At 38.7% G+C, this 17,803-nt stretch overlaps 6 protein-coding genes across 6 annotated transcripts; 2 read left to right on the forward strand and 4 right to left on the reverse strand.

The window, feature by feature from the left end:
- Window positions 1-43: 43 nt before the first annotated feature.
- On the reverse strand, window positions 44-3,534 carry Cbr-cgp-1 (the record flags this gene model as incomplete). Its single annotated transcript, XM_045237161.1, has 4 exons — window positions 44-578; window positions 2,123-2,325; window positions 2,375-2,495; window positions 2,540-3,534. The coding sequence occupies 4 exons, from the start codon at window positions 3,532-3,534 to the stop codon at window positions 44-46; spliced, it is 1,854 nt and encodes a 617-aa protein (XP_045093214.1).
- Window positions 3,535-4,810: 1,276 nt separating this feature from the next.
- CBG06449 lies at window positions 4,811-6,395 on the reverse strand (the record flags this gene model as incomplete). Its single annotated transcript, XM_002647338.2, has 5 exons — window positions 4,811-5,555; window positions 5,604-5,892; window positions 5,943-6,195; window positions 6,246-6,326; window positions 6,375-6,395. 5 exons carry the CDS (start codon window positions 6,393-6,395, stop codon window positions 4,811-4,813), a joined length of 1,389 nt encoding a protein of 462 aa, XP_002647384.2.
- A 754-nt stretch (window positions 6,396-7,149) lies between these two features.
- On the reverse strand, window positions 7,150-7,859 carry CBG06450 (the record flags this gene model as incomplete). Its single annotated transcript, XM_045237162.1, has 4 exons — window positions 7,150-7,227; window positions 7,451-7,549; window positions 7,595-7,740; window positions 7,817-7,859. 4 exons carry the CDS (start codon window positions 7,857-7,859, stop codon window positions 7,150-7,152), a joined length of 366 nt encoding a protein of 121 aa, XP_045093215.1.
- A 3,132-nt stretch (window positions 7,860-10,991) lies between these two features.
- Window positions 10,992-12,231, forward strand: Cbr-srt-52 (the record flags this gene model as incomplete). Its single annotated transcript, XM_045237163.1, has 3 exons — window positions 10,992-11,244; window positions 11,431-11,922; window positions 12,098-12,231. The coding sequence occupies 3 exons, from the start codon at window positions 10,992-10,994 to the stop codon at window positions 12,229-12,231; spliced, it is 879 nt and encodes a 292-aa protein (XP_045093216.1).
- A 1,372-nt stretch (window positions 12,232-13,603) lies between these two features.
- Window positions 13,604-15,096, forward strand: CBG06452 (the record flags this gene model as incomplete). The annotated part of the gene is made up of 3 exons (XM_002647341.1): window positions 13,604-13,765; window positions 13,994-14,132; window positions 14,762-15,096. The coding sequence occupies 3 exons, from the start codon at window positions 13,604-13,606 to the stop codon at window positions 15,094-15,096; spliced, it is 636 nt and encodes a 211-aa protein (XP_002647387.1).
- Window positions 15,097-15,272: 176 nt separating this feature from the next.
- Window positions 15,273-17,502, reverse strand: CBG06453 (the record flags this gene model as incomplete). Its single annotated transcript, XM_002647342.1, has 4 exons — window positions 15,273-15,368; window positions 15,674-16,320; window positions 16,380-17,157; window positions 17,203-17,502. 4 exons carry the CDS (start codon window positions 17,500-17,502, stop codon window positions 15,273-15,275), a joined length of 1,821 nt encoding a protein of 606 aa, XP_002647388.1.
- Window positions 17,503-17,803: the final 301 nt, after the last annotated feature.

The raw sequence follows: 17,803 nt of genomic DNA on the forward strand, positions 1-17,803 counted from the left end.
GAGATCCCGGAGAGTATACAGAATTTTCAACAAAAAAATGCAATTAGGCCGATGATGAATCGGCGAGTTTATCGATCGACAGAGCCTCTAGCTGCTTCTCGACCTTCGGTTTTCCGTTTGGTGGTTTTGGTCCGCCCGTTTTCTTGCCGTCTGAAATTTGTATTTTGAAATTTTTTTTCAATTCGTAAAACTCACAATGCTTATTTCTACCCTCTTTCTGTTTCGCCCGCTGCTGAGCCAACGACTCTTGTGGGACCACCGAGAGCACAGTGCCCACCGCTTTGGTTCGTCCCTCACGGAACACCATTTTGGTGCCCGGTCGAATGTATTCGGGTTGTCGGATGAATTTGAACTGTACTTTGTCACGATCTCCAGTTCTCAACACTTCTTTTCCCATTGACACCAGTGTGGCTGTCTGACGGACGGATCCGATATGAAGCATTGCTTGGTAGTTGGGTTTGATGGTTGTCGGGTGGTGGAGGACGAGAATCTCGGCTTCGAACAACATACTGGCCACTGGCTTCGTTTTCGGGTCCACTAGGACCATTCCTTTGCGAACGTCCTTTTTCGGGATTTTTCTGGAATTGAACAACGTGAACGTTTAGTATATTGACCTAAATCTTATAAAACATGATTTGTATTTTCAGGTGAACTTTTAAAAACGTGACCCATTTTTTTCACGTAATTCCACTTGTCCTAAAACGTGACCTATTTATTCACTTAATTTTCGGTGACCTATTTTTCCAACGTAATTTTTCGTGACCTAATTATTTCACTCTAGTTTTTAGTGGCCTATATTCTCACGTAATTTTCTGTGACTAAATTTTTTCACGTAGTTTTTTTCGGGACCTATTTTTATAATAATTTTACTAGGGAAGGCCCCAACTCGGGTGTGGAGATACGGGTGGTGACCTATATCATCTGAAAGCTGACATTTTCCTGATTCCAAATCTGTTTTCAAAAAGTGCGTTGTCGCGGTAGTTTTCGAGAAAATTGGGTCGAAAGTTTCGAAAAACGACTTGGATTTTTAATCTTATTTTCTTTCCTCACGTATATAAGTTTTACTGTGTTGAAAAAATGGTTGAGGGGTTAGTGAGGAGGAATATCAAGCGATAACTCTCTGGTTCGACTCCCTCGAGCTGCTAAACTTTTTTTGAATTTTTTCTTATTTTCCGGTGATTGTATCTGACTTCTAGAAATGGACATAGCTCTGTCAAATCTTGTGAAAAAAATCTTATTTTATTGTGTCTCTTCGTTTAGAACTAACTCTAGCACATTTTAAATTTGAAAATCGGAAAAATGCCAAGGGGTACCATGGCGATTGTTTCAAAAAACTTTTTTTTTGAAAAAAAGAGCAAACCTTGTCAGTTGTAGACAAGCAATCAAAATACTATAAACATTCAAAACTCCCCGAATAAAGTCAATAATTCCTTCAGAAACTCACTCCGAAATTGAGAAATTAGTACTGTAATCACTTTCAGAGCTCACAACTTTTTTCACAGGGACAGGGTGGAAAAACTGACTTCAGTTCTGTAATCAGCATACCCAAAAGTACCAATAACAATAGTTTGAGCAAAATCAAAAACATGCGGTTTGTCTAGAACCTTCAAAGAATCACGATCCCTTCAAAATTGCGGGAAAACAGATGAAAACAAAAAGTTTCCAAAACAACAGGAAAAACGCTTAAAATCAAAACTGAAACCAATTCCAAGCTTAAGGAACTATATAAGATCACCCAGAAGTCAGATACAGTCACCAGAAAAAACGAAGAAAAAATTCAAAAAAAGTTTGGCAGCTCGAGGGAGTCGAACCAGAGAGTTATCGCTTGATATTCCTCCTCACTAACCCCGCAACCACGCTTTCACATTTTTCAACACAGTAAAACTTATATACGTGAGGAAGGAAAATAAGATTAGAAATCCATGTCATTTTTCGAAATTTTTGACCCAATTTTCTCGAAAACTACCGCGACAATGCACTTTTTGAAAACATATTTGGAATCAGGAAAATATCAGCTTTCAGATGATATAGGTCACCACCCGTATCGCCACACCCGAGTTGGGGCCTTCCCTAGTTAGGAACCTGTTTTTTTCACTTTTTCCTCAAACTAGGTCCAACTCACTTTAACGCAAACGAAGCGGACTGTCCACACTTCACAATGCCGACTGGCATGCGTTTACGATGAATCGATTTGATCGGAATCGGCTGGAAATCACCGTTTGACGTTGGTCCGAGCAACAGAATATCATTAAGTCGAATGGTTCCAGAGAGCAGTGTTCCACTGGCAATGGTTCCCACTCCATCGACCCAGTAGATGTCATCGATCTGAAATTTATAGGTTATTAAAGTACTGAAAGTTCCTAGTAGGGGAAACCTGGAAATGTGCCGGATCATTCTCATTCAAGGATCTTCTCAGTGGGACGATGTTCAGGAACTGGCGGAGGAGTGGAAGATTGGTTCCCTCTACATTGGACACTTGGAAGATTGGGCAGACTCTGAAATTAATTTTTTGAATTTCAGATTAACAGAAAACTCTCACTTTTTACTGGGGAAATTGACAGCGGCGTGGACGACGTCATCCATGGTTCTCACCAGAATCGGAAGCTTCTTAGCGCTTCTCACCAGTCTTGTGATATTTTTCATAGTTTCCTCGAGAATATTCGCTGGACACATGTCAATTTTAGTGACTACCAGATACACTGGTACATGTAGTGATAGTGCCAGCGAGAGATGTTCTTTGGTGGTTCCAATAATTCCCATATTCGCTCCAATCATCAACATAGTGTAGTCTGGCATGTGTCCCGTCATTCCGAAAATTGTAGTTTTTAGATATTTCTCATGTCCAGCCAAGTCTATGAATGTGACCAGTTTGGCGCAGTCCGAACCGATTTGCACCCAATCCAAATTGTGATTGTGTGGGTCTGGCTTATTCACCACATTTCCATGCACATCAAATCCCAGAATATCATTTCCCACCGATGACGTTCTTCCACTCTCAAATTCATGTTTGTGTCTGAAAAGCTTCGTACGGGCGGCTCCGCGTCCATCGTCAAGTGCCGAGTGGGTTAGTACACCAAGCAACGTGGATTTTCCAGCATCCACATTACCGACAACAGCGACACGTGCCTCGATGAAGTCCTTCTCTTCTGGCGGATCTCGAACCAACCAAACCTCAGTCACCAGGTTCCCCGTTTGCTTTCTTCGCACTACAAGCGTTCCAATAGCCGGAATCTTCTCTAGAATTTTCTGATGAGCGTCGACGGCTTTCTGCATATCGTCCTCCGGAATTCCAGTTTTGATATTCTTCGAATTGGAATTAATCGGGACTCCCAACTCGATCAAGCACTCTCCCTCGCCTTCCATCAGCTGTTTCCGCAGGTGAATCGAGTACTTCTCGACGTCTTCTGGGGTGGAACGGAGCAAGAATTGGGCGTCGAGTCCACGTTGCACCTTCTCGTCGACCTCATTATCGTCCTCGGCGTACAGCTCACACAGGTTGACGGTTTTCTTCTGGTTCTCCTGTATTCGATCCATTTCTTTTTGTTTTGTGAGAAGTTTGAGTTTGTTAAGCTGAAAAATACAAAATATTCGAAAAATTTAGCTCATAAAAAAGTGAAAAGTAGGCCAAATAAAGAGCTTTTGTATTTTTTGCAACAAAAAAATTCCATGGATTGACTTTTTCAAAAGACTAGAGAAACAAGACGCAGACATTTTGTGTACGTACGAAGAGAGCGACGCGAGGATGTGTGAACAAAAACGACGGAGAAACGTTCAATTGGAGAGAGGAGAGAGTTTTAGAGAAACGAAAAAATATATGAAAGAGACCGGTTTAGCTTATACTAATTGTATAGTAAAGAGGAACTAATAAGTTCCGAACTATCAATAATAGTGTAAAAGACGAAAAATGTGAAAATTTTGACTGTAAATTATCATTAAAGCAGTTTTCCGAGTTTCAGAATTTCGGAATATTTCGATTTTCAAAATTCGAAGCTCTCCGATCAGAAAAGCGCCAAAAATCTGTCAAAAATCGACAAAAAATATTTCGAAAACGCAAAAAAAAAACTTAAAAGTAATTCCACTCGAAACCCGAAATGGAATATGTGTGTGCGTCTTTAAAATACAGTAGTCCGAAAAGCTCTAATTCGAAAAAAAATCTTCGGATTTCCTAATTTTTCTTGGAATTTTGCAAATTTTACTCCTCTTTTATACTCTTCCGTTCAAAATTCCTTCTAGAACTTCAGCATAATATTGTGTTACTGTTACAACCTATTTCGCAAAGCAAAAGTCGCTGCTCTAGAAAAAACACACAATGACAAGTGGAATAATTTATAACTATTTAGCAATAGGCATTTAGAAGGAAAAAAGAAAATTATATTTCGAAATTTTGCGCAAAGTGATCGCAAAGTGATCTCGAAAATTGGTATAAAAAGGGTTTCGAGGGCGGGAAGTAAATTTTGAAAAAAGGAAAAAGTTGGCAAGTCACAGATGTGTCAATTTGCTGAAGAAATAGACAGTTCTGAAAATACAAACATTTTTTTTTTCAAATACATTTTTTTTTGAAATTTCATTTGATTTGGAAAAAGGAACAAACAATGATAAGGAACAATGAACACAACAAGAAGGGGTGATAAGGTGATAACAATATACCGGAATTTTGGGATGAATCAGAGAAAACATTTTTTTTTTGAAACTCAGCATAAAGTAAGGCGCAGACCGCAATTCGGCGCCAAATTCAAACAATTTGAGTGCCAAAAATAGATTAGAAAGAAGAACAACAATAATTCGAGACAAAAAATATGTATCATTGAATCTATGCTTCTACCGTCGTCGTCTCCGCCTCCTCTTCCCCTTCTTCATCCTCCTTTAACACTTCCAACTCTCCATAATTCTCCACCTTCATATCATTGATTCCCAAATCGTCGTTCTGCTCGAAAGTTCTCGTGTAGAACTCTTTGGTCAGTCGTGGATCATCCATTGGCGCTGTCAAGCTTTGCACATAGCTACAGCCAGTTGGATCGTCCAGAATAATCGTGGCAGGAAGACGAAGAGCGATGATGTCGTCTAGCTTCTCCAGGAACGTCATCACCGCACTTTTCTCTTCGGATTCAGCAGAATCTCCCATGAAAAACGAAGACTGTGCATCCAATTGCTCCTTAGTAGCTGTCAGTAACCCCTCAATCGTCGTGAATCTTCCACATAACGCGTTTCCACCAACTTCCAAATCAATTTCCGGAATCGACAGTGCACACGTGTCAGTCTTCAGAACATCTCTAGCCAAATCCACGTCTTCTCGCAACTGAACAGACAACCGACATCCCTGATCTCGAATCGCTCCTCCTGACTTGACCTCGTTGGATTTGTAACCACATCGATCACAGGCAAGGGACATGATGATGACAGTTTGGAAGAATGGAATATCTGTTGGCTTCATTTTGACTTCAGTGGGACCGTGACAATTGGGACAATCGGTGGCGAAATGGAGCACTTCTTGTTTCGCATCGTCGTAGGATTTGAACTCCGGTGCTGGTTCTTCTTCAACTGGCTCTTCTTGATCACTGAAAAATAAAAAATTTAGGTCAGTAACTCAGCTATAGACTACTAACTTATCATCAGCCAGTGCCAACAGCTTCTTCTCATTCAACGATCGGTGATAATGTGAAATGATGCATCGTGGATCCACGTGCCGTACATCTGGATTCTGAATATAGCAGTTTCCAGTCGGATCTCTCAGACGAAGTGTCCAATTCTCTTTTAGATCCCAACAACTCTGAATTCGTGCCAAGTAGGCGTCAATTTGAGCCGCGCCTTCTGGATCCAGAAGACGACGTTTCTCTTGGTCCTGACTTAGACCACGATGCACACGCTCTAGAACTCCTTCCACTGTTGTCACCTCTGAATTTTCAAAAAATTAGGAAAAACGTTTAAAAAGGAAAATCTCTCACCTCCTGGCTGTGACTTGTGTGGGATCTCCAACTCCAGCTCGGGAATCTCAATCGACGCGTACTCGGATTTCACCAATTGTCGTCTCAAGTCTTCTGGCTTCTGTACACGAAGAACGACGAGCGTTCCGTGCTCCTGAACCGCTTCGCCACTCTGAATTTCGTTGTTTTTGTAGCCACAGTGTGGGCACTCGAACGACATTAGAATCACGGCCTTGTAATAGGGAATTGATGTGCACATGATACGAGTTTCGCCCTGAAGTTTTATTTTCAAAAAAAATTTAGAATCCTTGAAAATTTACTAACATTCTCTTCACAATTCGCACACATGCTCTCCACCACAATCGGTGCAGCTTGATAGTCATCCGCTGACAGATTTCTGTAGATCTGAAAATCATAAATGTTCAGAAAGGCCTCAAAATAATGGAAACTTACATCTTGAGAGTCAGCAGCCATGTTTCCCTTTAGGATTTGGTTGTTTTTTTGCCTTTTTTATATGGAAAATGGTCGGAAAATCCGGAATTATCCCGAAAAGTCTGAAAAAATCTCGAAAAAATTAAAGAAATTTCTTAGCGTCTGCATTATAGCGTAATGTTGTTCGCACCAAATGCATTTCAATTCACGACTTTTTCTCTCCGTCTCTCGGCTTTACACGATGTTTATCGCCGATTTATCGGGAACAAAAGGAGGAAAACCTAAATTTTGAAAAAAAAAAACAAATTTCGGTCTATTTCGGAATACAAATTTCGGAATATTGTCGGATTAAAAAAAGTGACACCTGAAAATCTCGGAGACGGCGCTCGTGTCGATTTACGAGGGGGCGGAGCGAAAACGGATACTGTAGATAACAAATTTATTTATGTGAATTTAGTGGGATTTTCTGAACAAAATTTTGATTCCTTGGTATGAAAATGATCGCTAGCATCTTTAGAATCCATTTTTCAGCAAAAAACTAAACTCAAACGCGAAAGTAGCTCGAACGAGCCGGAATTCGGAAATATTACGTTTTTGTAAGCACTTTTTCGTAGATCAAAAAAAGCAAAAGTTTTCAAATTCTCAGGTGTCACTTTTTTCAATTCGACAATAATTTATTTTATTCTGAATTTTTTAAAAGAGAGAAATAATAATAATTTTTTATTTAGCGAGTAAATTGAATTTTTAGAAAAAGAGAAGATAGTCAATTCAAGTAAACCCACCGGGTGTGGGAAAATTAAGATTCCATATTGCGCAGAAGGAGGGCTGCGAGATCGTCGACTTGTTTCTGGAGGAATTTGTTTTCGTGAAGTTTCTGAAAATTTGCAAAACTGTTACTGTATAACAGTGTGTGACTTCCGATTTTCACTTACCGGTAACGGCTTTTTTGGTAATTTTACCGGTAAGTTACCGGTAAATATACCGGTCAATTTACCGAAACCGTACCGATAGCACACACTGCTGTATAAATAAATTATTTATATACTAGCCTCTTCTGTCTGATGGAGGATGTGCTTAAGTTCCTCCCGGTTGGCAACCTGGGCGTCCCCTCGTGCATTGACTGTGTTGCGCATTCGTTGAATTTCATCAGTATTCAGTCCTTGCTCTGGCAAATGTGGTAAAAGTTCTGCGGCTAACTGAAAACAACTAAATGATTTGAATATATTAGGACCTTGCCTCACATAGTGGTTCAGGAGCTTTTTCTTCTCCATTTTGTACATCTCTGAACATTTTTTTGGAATAGTTCTCCGCAGGTCGACCAGTGTTTTCTCATCCTTATCGATATCTAGTCTCAATTGATCGTTCGTCTCTTGAAGTTTCCGAAGAACTGAAGATTTATTTAATTTTAGGTTTAATTAGATTATTAAACATAACTTCTTTTTGCTCTGCTTTCGGTAAAGAGCTGAAACAGTCTTCCGACATATTGTGTTGGTATTTCGTTCCCATTTTACATGGAATACCTTCAAAAATTGATATTAAAAATGTTAAGAATAGGTTTATTATAGCCAGATAACAAATAGAGAATAGGTGGGCAGAAGTCGGGGTAAAAGGTAAAAGTGCCAATTAGCTGAATAGGGAACAAGAGTCAGAAAGTACCCACGGCGGCTTGCCACCTAAATAGGTGACATGGAAAGGGTCATTGGGTCACGTAATTAATATTTTCCGACTCTTGTCCTAACAAGTTCTTTAAAAATGAATACCGGAAAACCAATATTAGAACAGCTCCTCCAATAGAAGAGCCCCTCTAAAAGAAGGACCCTCCGATTGGGGCTAGGAAAAAGAGAAGGGCCTCCTGTAATAGAAGGGCTCTCTGTAAAGAAGGACCCTTTCAAAATGTGTCTTGAAATTAGAACATTTCCGTACGCTTTCAATGAAAAATGTTTCGGGAATTCCACAATTTGAGGGAAATTTGTTGAAACACTTTTTTTTAAATGAAAAACTTGCTCCATTTTAGTGAAATTGACAGATAATGCAGGTTTTACGATAATATATAAACAGAAAACCGATCAGACTCCATTTATTTATTTATTATAAGAATGATGATGATGATCTGAAAATCTAAAAAAATCTACATTCTGAAATCCTGAAAATCTAAAATTCGGAAGTTCGGAAACTCTGAAAGTCTGAAATTCAGAAAACCTGAAATTCGGTAACTTTAAAACTTTGAAATTCCGATATCCTAAAATCCTGAAATCCGGAAAATCTGAAGTTCTGAAATTCTGAAAATTTGAAATCCTGAAATACAGAAACTCAGAAATTTTGAAATGCCGAAAATTTTAAAATCTGAAATTATGAGTTTCTGCAATTCGGATATTGTGAAATTCTGAAATCCTGAAATCCTGAAAGTCAAAAATCTGAAATTCCGGAACCCCAATTTTTTGAAATTTTGAAAAACTAAAAATCTTTAATCCTGAGATTCGAAAGTTTTGAAATTCTGAAAATCTGAAAATCTGAAAGTCTAAAATGATACAGACACTCAGAAAAATCAAAAGGTTAGATTCCTACGAAACTAGATTAGGTTGAGGATTATGCTCACAAAAATTTAGGATTCACCTTATTTAGGAAAAAAAAATTTGCGGAGCATCTTAACCGATACCAAAAGCCCAAGACATGAAAAACCCGGAAGTCCAAAAGTGACTAATGCGGAGACAACAAAAATCAACTAAAATTGGATGAAGAAAAACAATCAAGCGGAAATTTGCACAGATTTGCACAGAGAATTTAGGAATTCTGGGAAAGCCAAGGCTACGATTTATATTAGTGTGCTTCAGAGATCAGGAGAATTTGCGATAATAAATTTTTAAAAAATCAAAATTTTATACATGAGCAGGCTGAATTTTTTCATTCAGATGGTCCCACCTAATATACCGGAAACCCTCAAATTGAATGCGCCCAAACCGTCAACTTTGAGCCAATATATCTCAGTTCTTTTGAAAGATATCAATAGGTGGTTAACTGATAAACTGTTTATCATAATATCACCAAATTTTATTAGTTGATTACTTTTTTATATCTGGCACAGGAATCGAGATAATTGAGCTCAAATTCGAAAGTTAGGGGTCATTCTATTAGGATGTTTACGGCAGGCATTCTGGCATCCATTTTTCCTCTATTTTGTGATTTTTTTCTCTATTTTGTGATTTTGTGACAGGACCGAATGTGTTCTAGTTCTTGTTCTAGACAAACGTTGACACATTGATCCTGCTGCTCCATGAATCATTTCTATACAGGTATACAACATGAGCAGTTTTAATGATTTTGGCCGTCTCATTAGGTGAGGCAGCTATTTTTGATTTTTTAAAGGAACAGAGAACACTGACTAGAATGAGGCGACTAGGATAAATATTCTTGGGTGTCGAAGTTTTTTTGGGATCATTTAGCTCCTTTACGTTTCATTCGTTTTCGACTCACGAAACACTAGCTATCAGAAATACCGTAAAACCGGTATAAAATCTTTGAGCTATTCTATCTCGGTTCCTGTAAAAGATATCAAAAATGGTTCAACTGATAAAATGTTTGTGAAACTATGATAAGCATTTTAGCAGTTGACTACTTTTTGATATTTTCCACCCAAAACGCTTTGATTCGACACTTGTTTATTTTTCTAATTTTATTTGGTGTGTTTTTTAAGCCCTTAAATTATTTGCATTCCCAATTCACTATAACTCAATACGTTTCTGTTGAATTTATTTCTAACCTTAAATTTTAAATTTGTCAGACACATTGCTTCAAAATGAGTATAAACAAGACCATGTTCCTTTAAATTTGAAATTTTGGATTTAAAAGCGCATAAAGCGGTCAAAAATTGAATTTACCAAAACCATGGCTTGTTTATACTTATTTTGAAGCTCGAAACGACCCAAATAAGGTTTTTAAATTTAAGAAAAAATTGTATCCCAATTCACAAAGTTGTGTTGGTTTAAACGATGCTTTAAAATGAGGGATTTTGTCTCAAATTTTTTAGGACAAAACATAAATAGTCCGAGAATTCGTTTTTATCAAGTTTTACAGAGTTCCAGTTTTTTTCGAAAATTCGATTCTAATTTCTAACGACTGTATATAAGTTAGAAGGCCCAGGAAAGCATGAACATGAAGTTTTTGTTAGTCGATGACTACAGTAAGACCTGTAATAAAAGGGCGCGCGCCCACTTTCAAATTTGAGCTAATTTTACTCGGTTTTCGTAAAAGATATCAAAGCGCAGTCACTTGACAAAATATTTTGGATATTATGATAAATAATTTATCTGTTGACCAATTATTGATATCTTTCACAGGATCCGAGATAAATTGACTCGAATTTAACAGTTAGGAGCACTTATATGTAGGTTTTACAAGTATTACGGCACACCACATCAGAATCCCATGTCTCTTCAAGTTAAATAAAAAGCAAGGTTTGGTCCAGATTACTCATGTGGCGTTTCTTGCTGATAATTAATTTTCGAGAAAATTCTTGAGATATTTTCTAGCAAAACAGTCATGAGAATGAGAACATTTCAAATTTTTAATTACTGGAATTTCAATTCTTAGAAAGAATTTTGTATTAAGTTTTTGATTAATTTTTCACTTTCCCTTTCCAGAATGGATTCGCTCCTAATCTACGGAAGTGTCCAGGGCAACCCCTTATACAACTGCACCGGCAAAACCCCTGAGCAATGGACGAGTCTACTTGGAACCCGAAGAACGTTCCTAGGAATCGCTCTCATTATTTTCGGTGTCTTCATCGAGATCATTTATGTCCCTTGTTTAGGAGCCATCTATAAGCGCGGCCTTCTGAAACACTCTTGCTACAAGATCATGTTTCTGCTAGGGCTTACAGATATGATTGCCACGTGTAAGTAATAGAAATGGAGATAGAAGACATGAAAAAGTTTAAGGTACTGCTACAATACTATCTGGGTGCTTGTTCACAGTGAGTGCGGTTTTTTGTACGTACCCAGAGCTGATCTATGTGGCAGGGTGTTTTGCGTTGGGTGAGTTGAAGCTATAAGCCTATCCATGACATCCATCATCGTTATAGGCGGCTGGGTAAGTTCCTGTGCTCTAACTCTTCTCCTCGTCATCAACCGTATTTCTGACATCCTTGCTCCAACCATTTCTGAGCTAATTTTCTCCAATAACCACACTTGGATCGTCGCGATGATTCCAATCCTCTACACTTTATCTGTTATCACTTTCACCCCTGCAATCATTTTCAATTCCACTGTCATGGCATGGATTGGGGACCCCATGATCTATGAGAATCGATCCAAGGAGTACTACAACCCAATTCAAAACTATAACAACATCATATTCATCTCCGGAACTATTTTCTTCTATGCCGCTTATTGTTTCTTCGTGGCTAAGAAACAAATGGGCTACAAAGTCTCGTCGGGAAGAAATGTCTTCATTCAATCCGCTCTCATCTGGTGTATCAATTGCTCATCTGCTCTGGTCTACTCATCAATGATGTTCATAAAACCCAACGAGTATATTGTGCTATTTGGAGAACTGGCTTGGTCACTTGTCCATGGTGGGTAGTCGCACGTTCAGCCGAATTACCTCGATTCCTGTGAAAGATAACAAAATCTGTCAACTGATAAAATATTGGTGACTTTATGATGAATAATTTATCAGTTCATAGTTTTTTGATATCTCTTCTAGACACCGAGATACTGGAGATCAAAGTGTATTGAAATAAATTTCAGGATGCCCCGCAATCGTCTACCTCACCATGAATAGAACCATCCGACAGGAGGTGATCGGTTGGTTTCGGAAAAATTCAGCTGTTCGGGATAGTTATAAGCACACGTCGGAACAGAGATCCCGGACAATCAGTTAATTTTGCTTGACCTAATAATAGACAGATACCGTAACCACTCTAATAGAATGGTCTTCTTTCAACGTTGAGTCCATTCATCTCTTTTCCAAAAGATATCGAAAAGTGGTCAACTGATAAGATGTTTATCATAATATCAAAAACATTTTGTCAATTGACCACTTTTTGATATCTCTTACTTTAACCGAGATAAATCGGCTCAAAATGAAGAGACCCTCCTATGGCACATAATTCGGAGGGTACAACAATTCGGGGGTACAAGGGGGTACAAAGTAATTTAGGGGTACAAAATCCACAATTCGGGGGTACAAACTAAGCCTTTTTTCCGGTGTTTTGTACCCTCGAATTGATGATTTTGTACCCCTAAATTGCTTTGTACCCCAATGACCCCTAAATTTTTGTACCCTCCTAATTATTTGCCCCCTCCTATTAGAGTATCAATCTCAATTCCAATTTTCGAAAGTTGTCAATTTTAAAATCTTCAATAAACTTACTTTTGTTAAAATTTATTGAAGAATGACTAGAAAACTATTGGAGCGTCTATTTTCAAAATTTTCAGTGTTTTCTGCATTTTCGGAATTTTCAGGGTTTTCAGATGTTTTAGTAAATTCGGACTTTTTGAAATATGCAGACATTTAAAAAGTTCAAATATTCAGAATTGTCGATAACTCAATAATGTACTGTAGAAAATCGAATTTCAGAATTTTTAGAACTTTCGGAACTTTCAAAAATTTCAGAATTTTTTGAACTTTCCAAAGGATTCAGGCATTTCAAGATTTTCCGAAATTTTAGCATTTGTTAGAAATCGTTAGAATTTTCAGGATTTTCGGAATTTTCACAACTTTTAAAATTTTAGAGTTCTCAGAATTTCAGAAGTTGAGAAGTTCAGAAAATCAGAATTTTTTTGAGTCTTTAGATTTTACAAATATTCAGAATTTTTGAAATTTTCAACAGTTCAAAAGTTCAGAAATTCGGGAATTTCAGAATTTGTAGGATTTTCAGAATTTTCAGAATTTTTTGAATTTTTTAACTTTCCCCCTGTTCCCGACATCCTTGAACCCAAAATAGATATTTATTGTTGACCTCGAGGTATACTGTAATTGTTAAACTTGAATACCATATTCTGTCTCCTTGTGATTCTATGTCTACCACCCAGACAAGGTTCCAAATTGGAATTTAAAATTGAATTCAAATTCAAAATCAACAAGAACGGCGCGAAACTTCTCATCCACGTCTTCTTCTACCCTTTTACCCTTCTTCTTCGTTTTCCTCATTCTCCAGAATCACCCAATTTGCATTCGACCTTCTCTGCCAACGACGTCTTCTTCCTCTTCTTCATCATCGGTTTTTTTTCCGGCCAACCGCCCCATTAGCCATGAACCTTGCCGTCGTTGTCGTTCGATGCCGTCGAGGTATTCTGAATATGATGTTGGTGTTGATGTTGTCGATTCTGATCCTGAAGGCGTCAGCTGCTGGAGACTCCTATGAGCTCAACAATGCGGTTATTGGTGATATTGTGAGGACAATGGAAAATAAGGTGAGAGCACATGTAAGGAGCACGTTGAGCTCAATTATCTCGATTCCAGTGAAAGATGCCAAAAATTTGCCAACTGATAAAATACTGGTGGAATTATGATGAACACTTTACCAGTTAACAAGTTTTTGATATCTTTCACAGCAATCGAGTAAAATTGGCTCGAAGTTGACTGTTTGAATGGGCTTCTATTGGGGGTAATACGGTATATCCGATCCTCCGATTTTTCAGAATACGGTACAAGAGGTCATTCTGACAGATGACCAAATTTTGGAAATGTATCCAAATTTGAATTTGACGCTAACGAAAAAGCCGCCCGTCTCAATCATGAGTGGCAAGATCCCCGATCATTTGATTAAGAAAATGGCTGGTGAGTAGGCTCTGGAATAAAAGGTCCCAAAACGAAAACTACAGTAACCCAAAAATATTTGTCGTGGATTTTCAGGCAGTTTCATTCCTTTAAAAATGTCATTTTTCGACTAGTTCGGAAGGAGAAATCACTGAAAATTATTTTTAAAAATCGAGCAACATCCGAAAAAAATAATTTTCAAAAAAATAAGGTTACAGTAGTTTTCGTTTCGAGACCTGGAGACCAAAGATTGGATTGTTAAATCTACAGTAACCCAAAAAATTTTGCAGTTTTTGAGTTTTTTTTTGTTCCCAATGAAAATGCCATCTTCTGGCTAGTTCGGCGGGAGAAATCTCCGGAAAATGGACGAAATTTTAAAAATCCGAAAATCAAAATTATTTTCAAGTTACGGTAGTTTTCGTTTTGGGACCTGTAGATTGCGGGAACTACAGTAACCCGAGAATTGTATTTTTGGATTTCTAAACGGATTTTTGTATATGTTCAGACAATTGTGTTTCCATACAGAAAATGCATAATTTCTGACTTCTTTCTGTGAAAAATCAAGAAAAATCGACATGTTTTTAGGCTACTGTAGTTTTTATTCGGAACCTTACAATTCAAAAATTCCACGTAGAATTGACTGATTTCAGACTACATATTCGGTCTACTACAAGGCACTGGAGAAGTCATCAAACCAACGACTACAACGACTACAACAACAACGCCATCCACCACCACCACCACCACGTCTTCTGCCACATCCACGTCATCAGCTTCCACTCCAGCTGGAACTCCAGCAGAATTTCTACCATTTCGCTCAAACGATCTCGCTGTAATTCGTGACGCTCCTAAAACAGCAGATTTCCCCAGTTTTTTGACCCAGATCCGAAGAAAGCCCATCCGAAAAATGAGTGGAGTTTCGAGGAGAAAGAGCGAAAAGTTGTGGAGAAAAACGAGGATGGTGAAGACGTTGGGAAGGGCTTAAAATTGATTTTTTTTTGAATTTTTCGTGTTTCAATGAAGATTTAGAAAGAGAAATATAATTTACAGATGATTTTTTGAAAAAAAGTTTTAGATTTTAGATTCCAATAAAAAATAAAATTGAAAGGGGGAAGAATAAATAGGTGAAAACTGGAAAATGGAAAAAAAAGAGAAAAAAATTTAGAATTTGAAATCCTTGTGCTTCTTTCCACTGGATGATGAGGACGACGACGACGATTGCTTGTTCTTCTTGTCGTCTTGCACCTTTCGCTTTCTCTGGAAAATTGAGAATGAGAATCTATTAGTATTATTCTGGTCTCGCCATGACAACTACCGTAACCCAAAATAATTTTTTCAGGATTTTTTTTTCGTTTTTTACTAATTTTCGTCCCGTTTTCTGTTACTTCTCTCCGAAATATCGAGAAAATAATACGAGCATCGAGAAAAAAATCGGGAAAAAAAGTATTTTTAGGTTACGGTAGTTGTCGTTGTAGGCCCTCCGACATTTCTCTTCCACAGCTTCGATTTTTTTTGCAACATCATAATAGTAAGGGAAGAGATAGATTTTAAAAAACACTTACATTTTGCTTGGCTGCATGCTCGGCGACCATATCTGTCAGATCCTCCCTCTCCTCATCATCATCATCCCGATGCTTCTGCTTTCTCAACTGCTCCTCATACCGTGCCGCCAGTCCTTGCTCATCCATATCGATTGACTCTGGATCCAACGAGATCTGAACACCATCATCACGAACCGCATGTTTCTTCGAGAGATCATAAGTGTGAGTGGATGCCATCATCTGTCCACCGATTCTCTCATTTTTCTTCTCCGGAATAATATGATAGGCGGCTGCTGGAGTATCCGTACCGAGCACCGAACTCTCTTTTCCTTTTCTCAACTCAATAGTGTCCGGAGTCTCGATTCCAGTGATTCCGGTGGTCATTCCAGATGGAGTAACCATTCCCTCTGCTGGAGCTGGTGTCTGGAATCCACCTGCCATGTCACCATCGTCATCCTCATCCATATCTTCCTCCTCCTCAGACTCTTCCTCGTCACTGCTCTCGTCTGACCCGATTTCTCCCCAGTAGCGACGCTCGATTTGAGACTCGTCTTCTGGTTCGAATGCTGGTGCAGCGAGACCGAAAACGTCTCCGTAGAGTGGATGACCATACTCATCGACTGGTGGTTTTCCCCAGCCTCCTGCGTGATATCCGAATGCGCATCCTTCTGAAAATAAAGGAACATTTAGAAACATCAGTTATAAAACTTTTTTAGTCTTTACAAACCTGGAATCGGCGCATTGAGTCCCGGAATCTTGATATGTGGGAAGCTTGGTGGTGGACCATAACGTTGCATAGCAATAAGCCATGGTGGTGGAAATTTGAATGCATTCGATCCTATTGGCATTCCAAGAGCAATTCTCAACTCGTCCGACATCTCTCCTGGCTTCTTATCCCTCATCATAGCCTCCATTTCCTTTCCCTCGTAGTACAGCTCGCCCATTTTGGTCATCGTTGGTTTTGTTTGCCACTTGAAAAAGGCGTCGTGCAGCTTCTGATAGTCGATATCAATCTTTCCCAGCTTCGGACGAGCACGCTCTCTCATTTTCGACTTTAAGCTCTGATTTTCTTCCTTCTCCAAAAGTGCCTCTCTCATATCCTGAATACCAGTTCTCTTGATAAAGTCTGGCAACTCGAACGGCGGACGCTCGAATCCTCTCTTTCCTGCCAAGTACTTCCGTTTGGCATTCCAATGACGTGGCACTGTCACCGTATTTCTATACGATTTGAGAGCCACCAAAAGGTAGGGATCTCTGGAAGTGACATCTGCCCACTCGACAACATCCGCTCGGTAAGTGGTCTCCTTGAGCTTGGCGATGCTTGGTTGGAGAGAGATTCGAAGCTTGCGACGTGACAACTTTTCATCTGTGTTTTCCTTGGCACGCTCCTCCATCTCTTCTTGAAGAATTCGTTCGGCTTGTCCAACTCTTCCCAGGTCCTCTTTCTTTTCTCCTTTGGATACGTGGTGACTATATGATCCACCATCTTCTGAGTCGGTGGAGATCTGAAAATTAAAAATTACTAACTTTAAAAAACGTTCATTTTTTACCTTGAAAGCATCAAAAACTGCCGCGAAATACGCCGCATCCGGATGATCTGGGCCAATTTCAATCGTCTCGCCCACATATTCAACATCGACTCCCAGATCTGCCGCCTGCTGTCCCTCCTCTTCTACCTTTATTTCTTCTTGATTATCTTTCGTATCTTCTTGTTGTTTTGTGGCTTTAGCCCTTTTCTTCGACTCTTTCTTCTTTTTACTCTTCTGTTGCTTTCGCTTCAGCTCCTGGAGCTCTTTCTTACTCAAGGCGGTTTGGTCATCATCAGAGTTATAGTCCTCACCACCGGACATCTGAAAATAAAAAATCGATTGAATTGAAACAAGGTTGAACAAGAAACTCAATAAAGTAGGACGTATCTTAAGTTAGACATTCTCCGAATTTTCGGCGAATTTCTTGTAATTTTTTAATGAACATAATAAAGTTATTTTGATTTTAAACAATTCTTTTCATTGCGAAAACTATTGAAAACCTTTAAAAAATCACTGAAAACTGTCAGTCAAAAAAGGGAAAACCAATAAAAATCAAAATTCGGAAAGTCCGCAATGCGATGTGTTTGCAGACACCACACCACATCATACGACATTCTCTCTG

Source organism: Caenorhabditis briggsae (genome assembly GCF_000004555.2).
Source record: "Caenorhabditis briggsae complete genome, chrV, whole genome shotgun sequence".
NCBI classification, from domain to species: Eukaryota; Metazoa; Nematoda; class Chromadorea; order Rhabditida; family Rhabditidae; genus Caenorhabditis; species Caenorhabditis briggsae.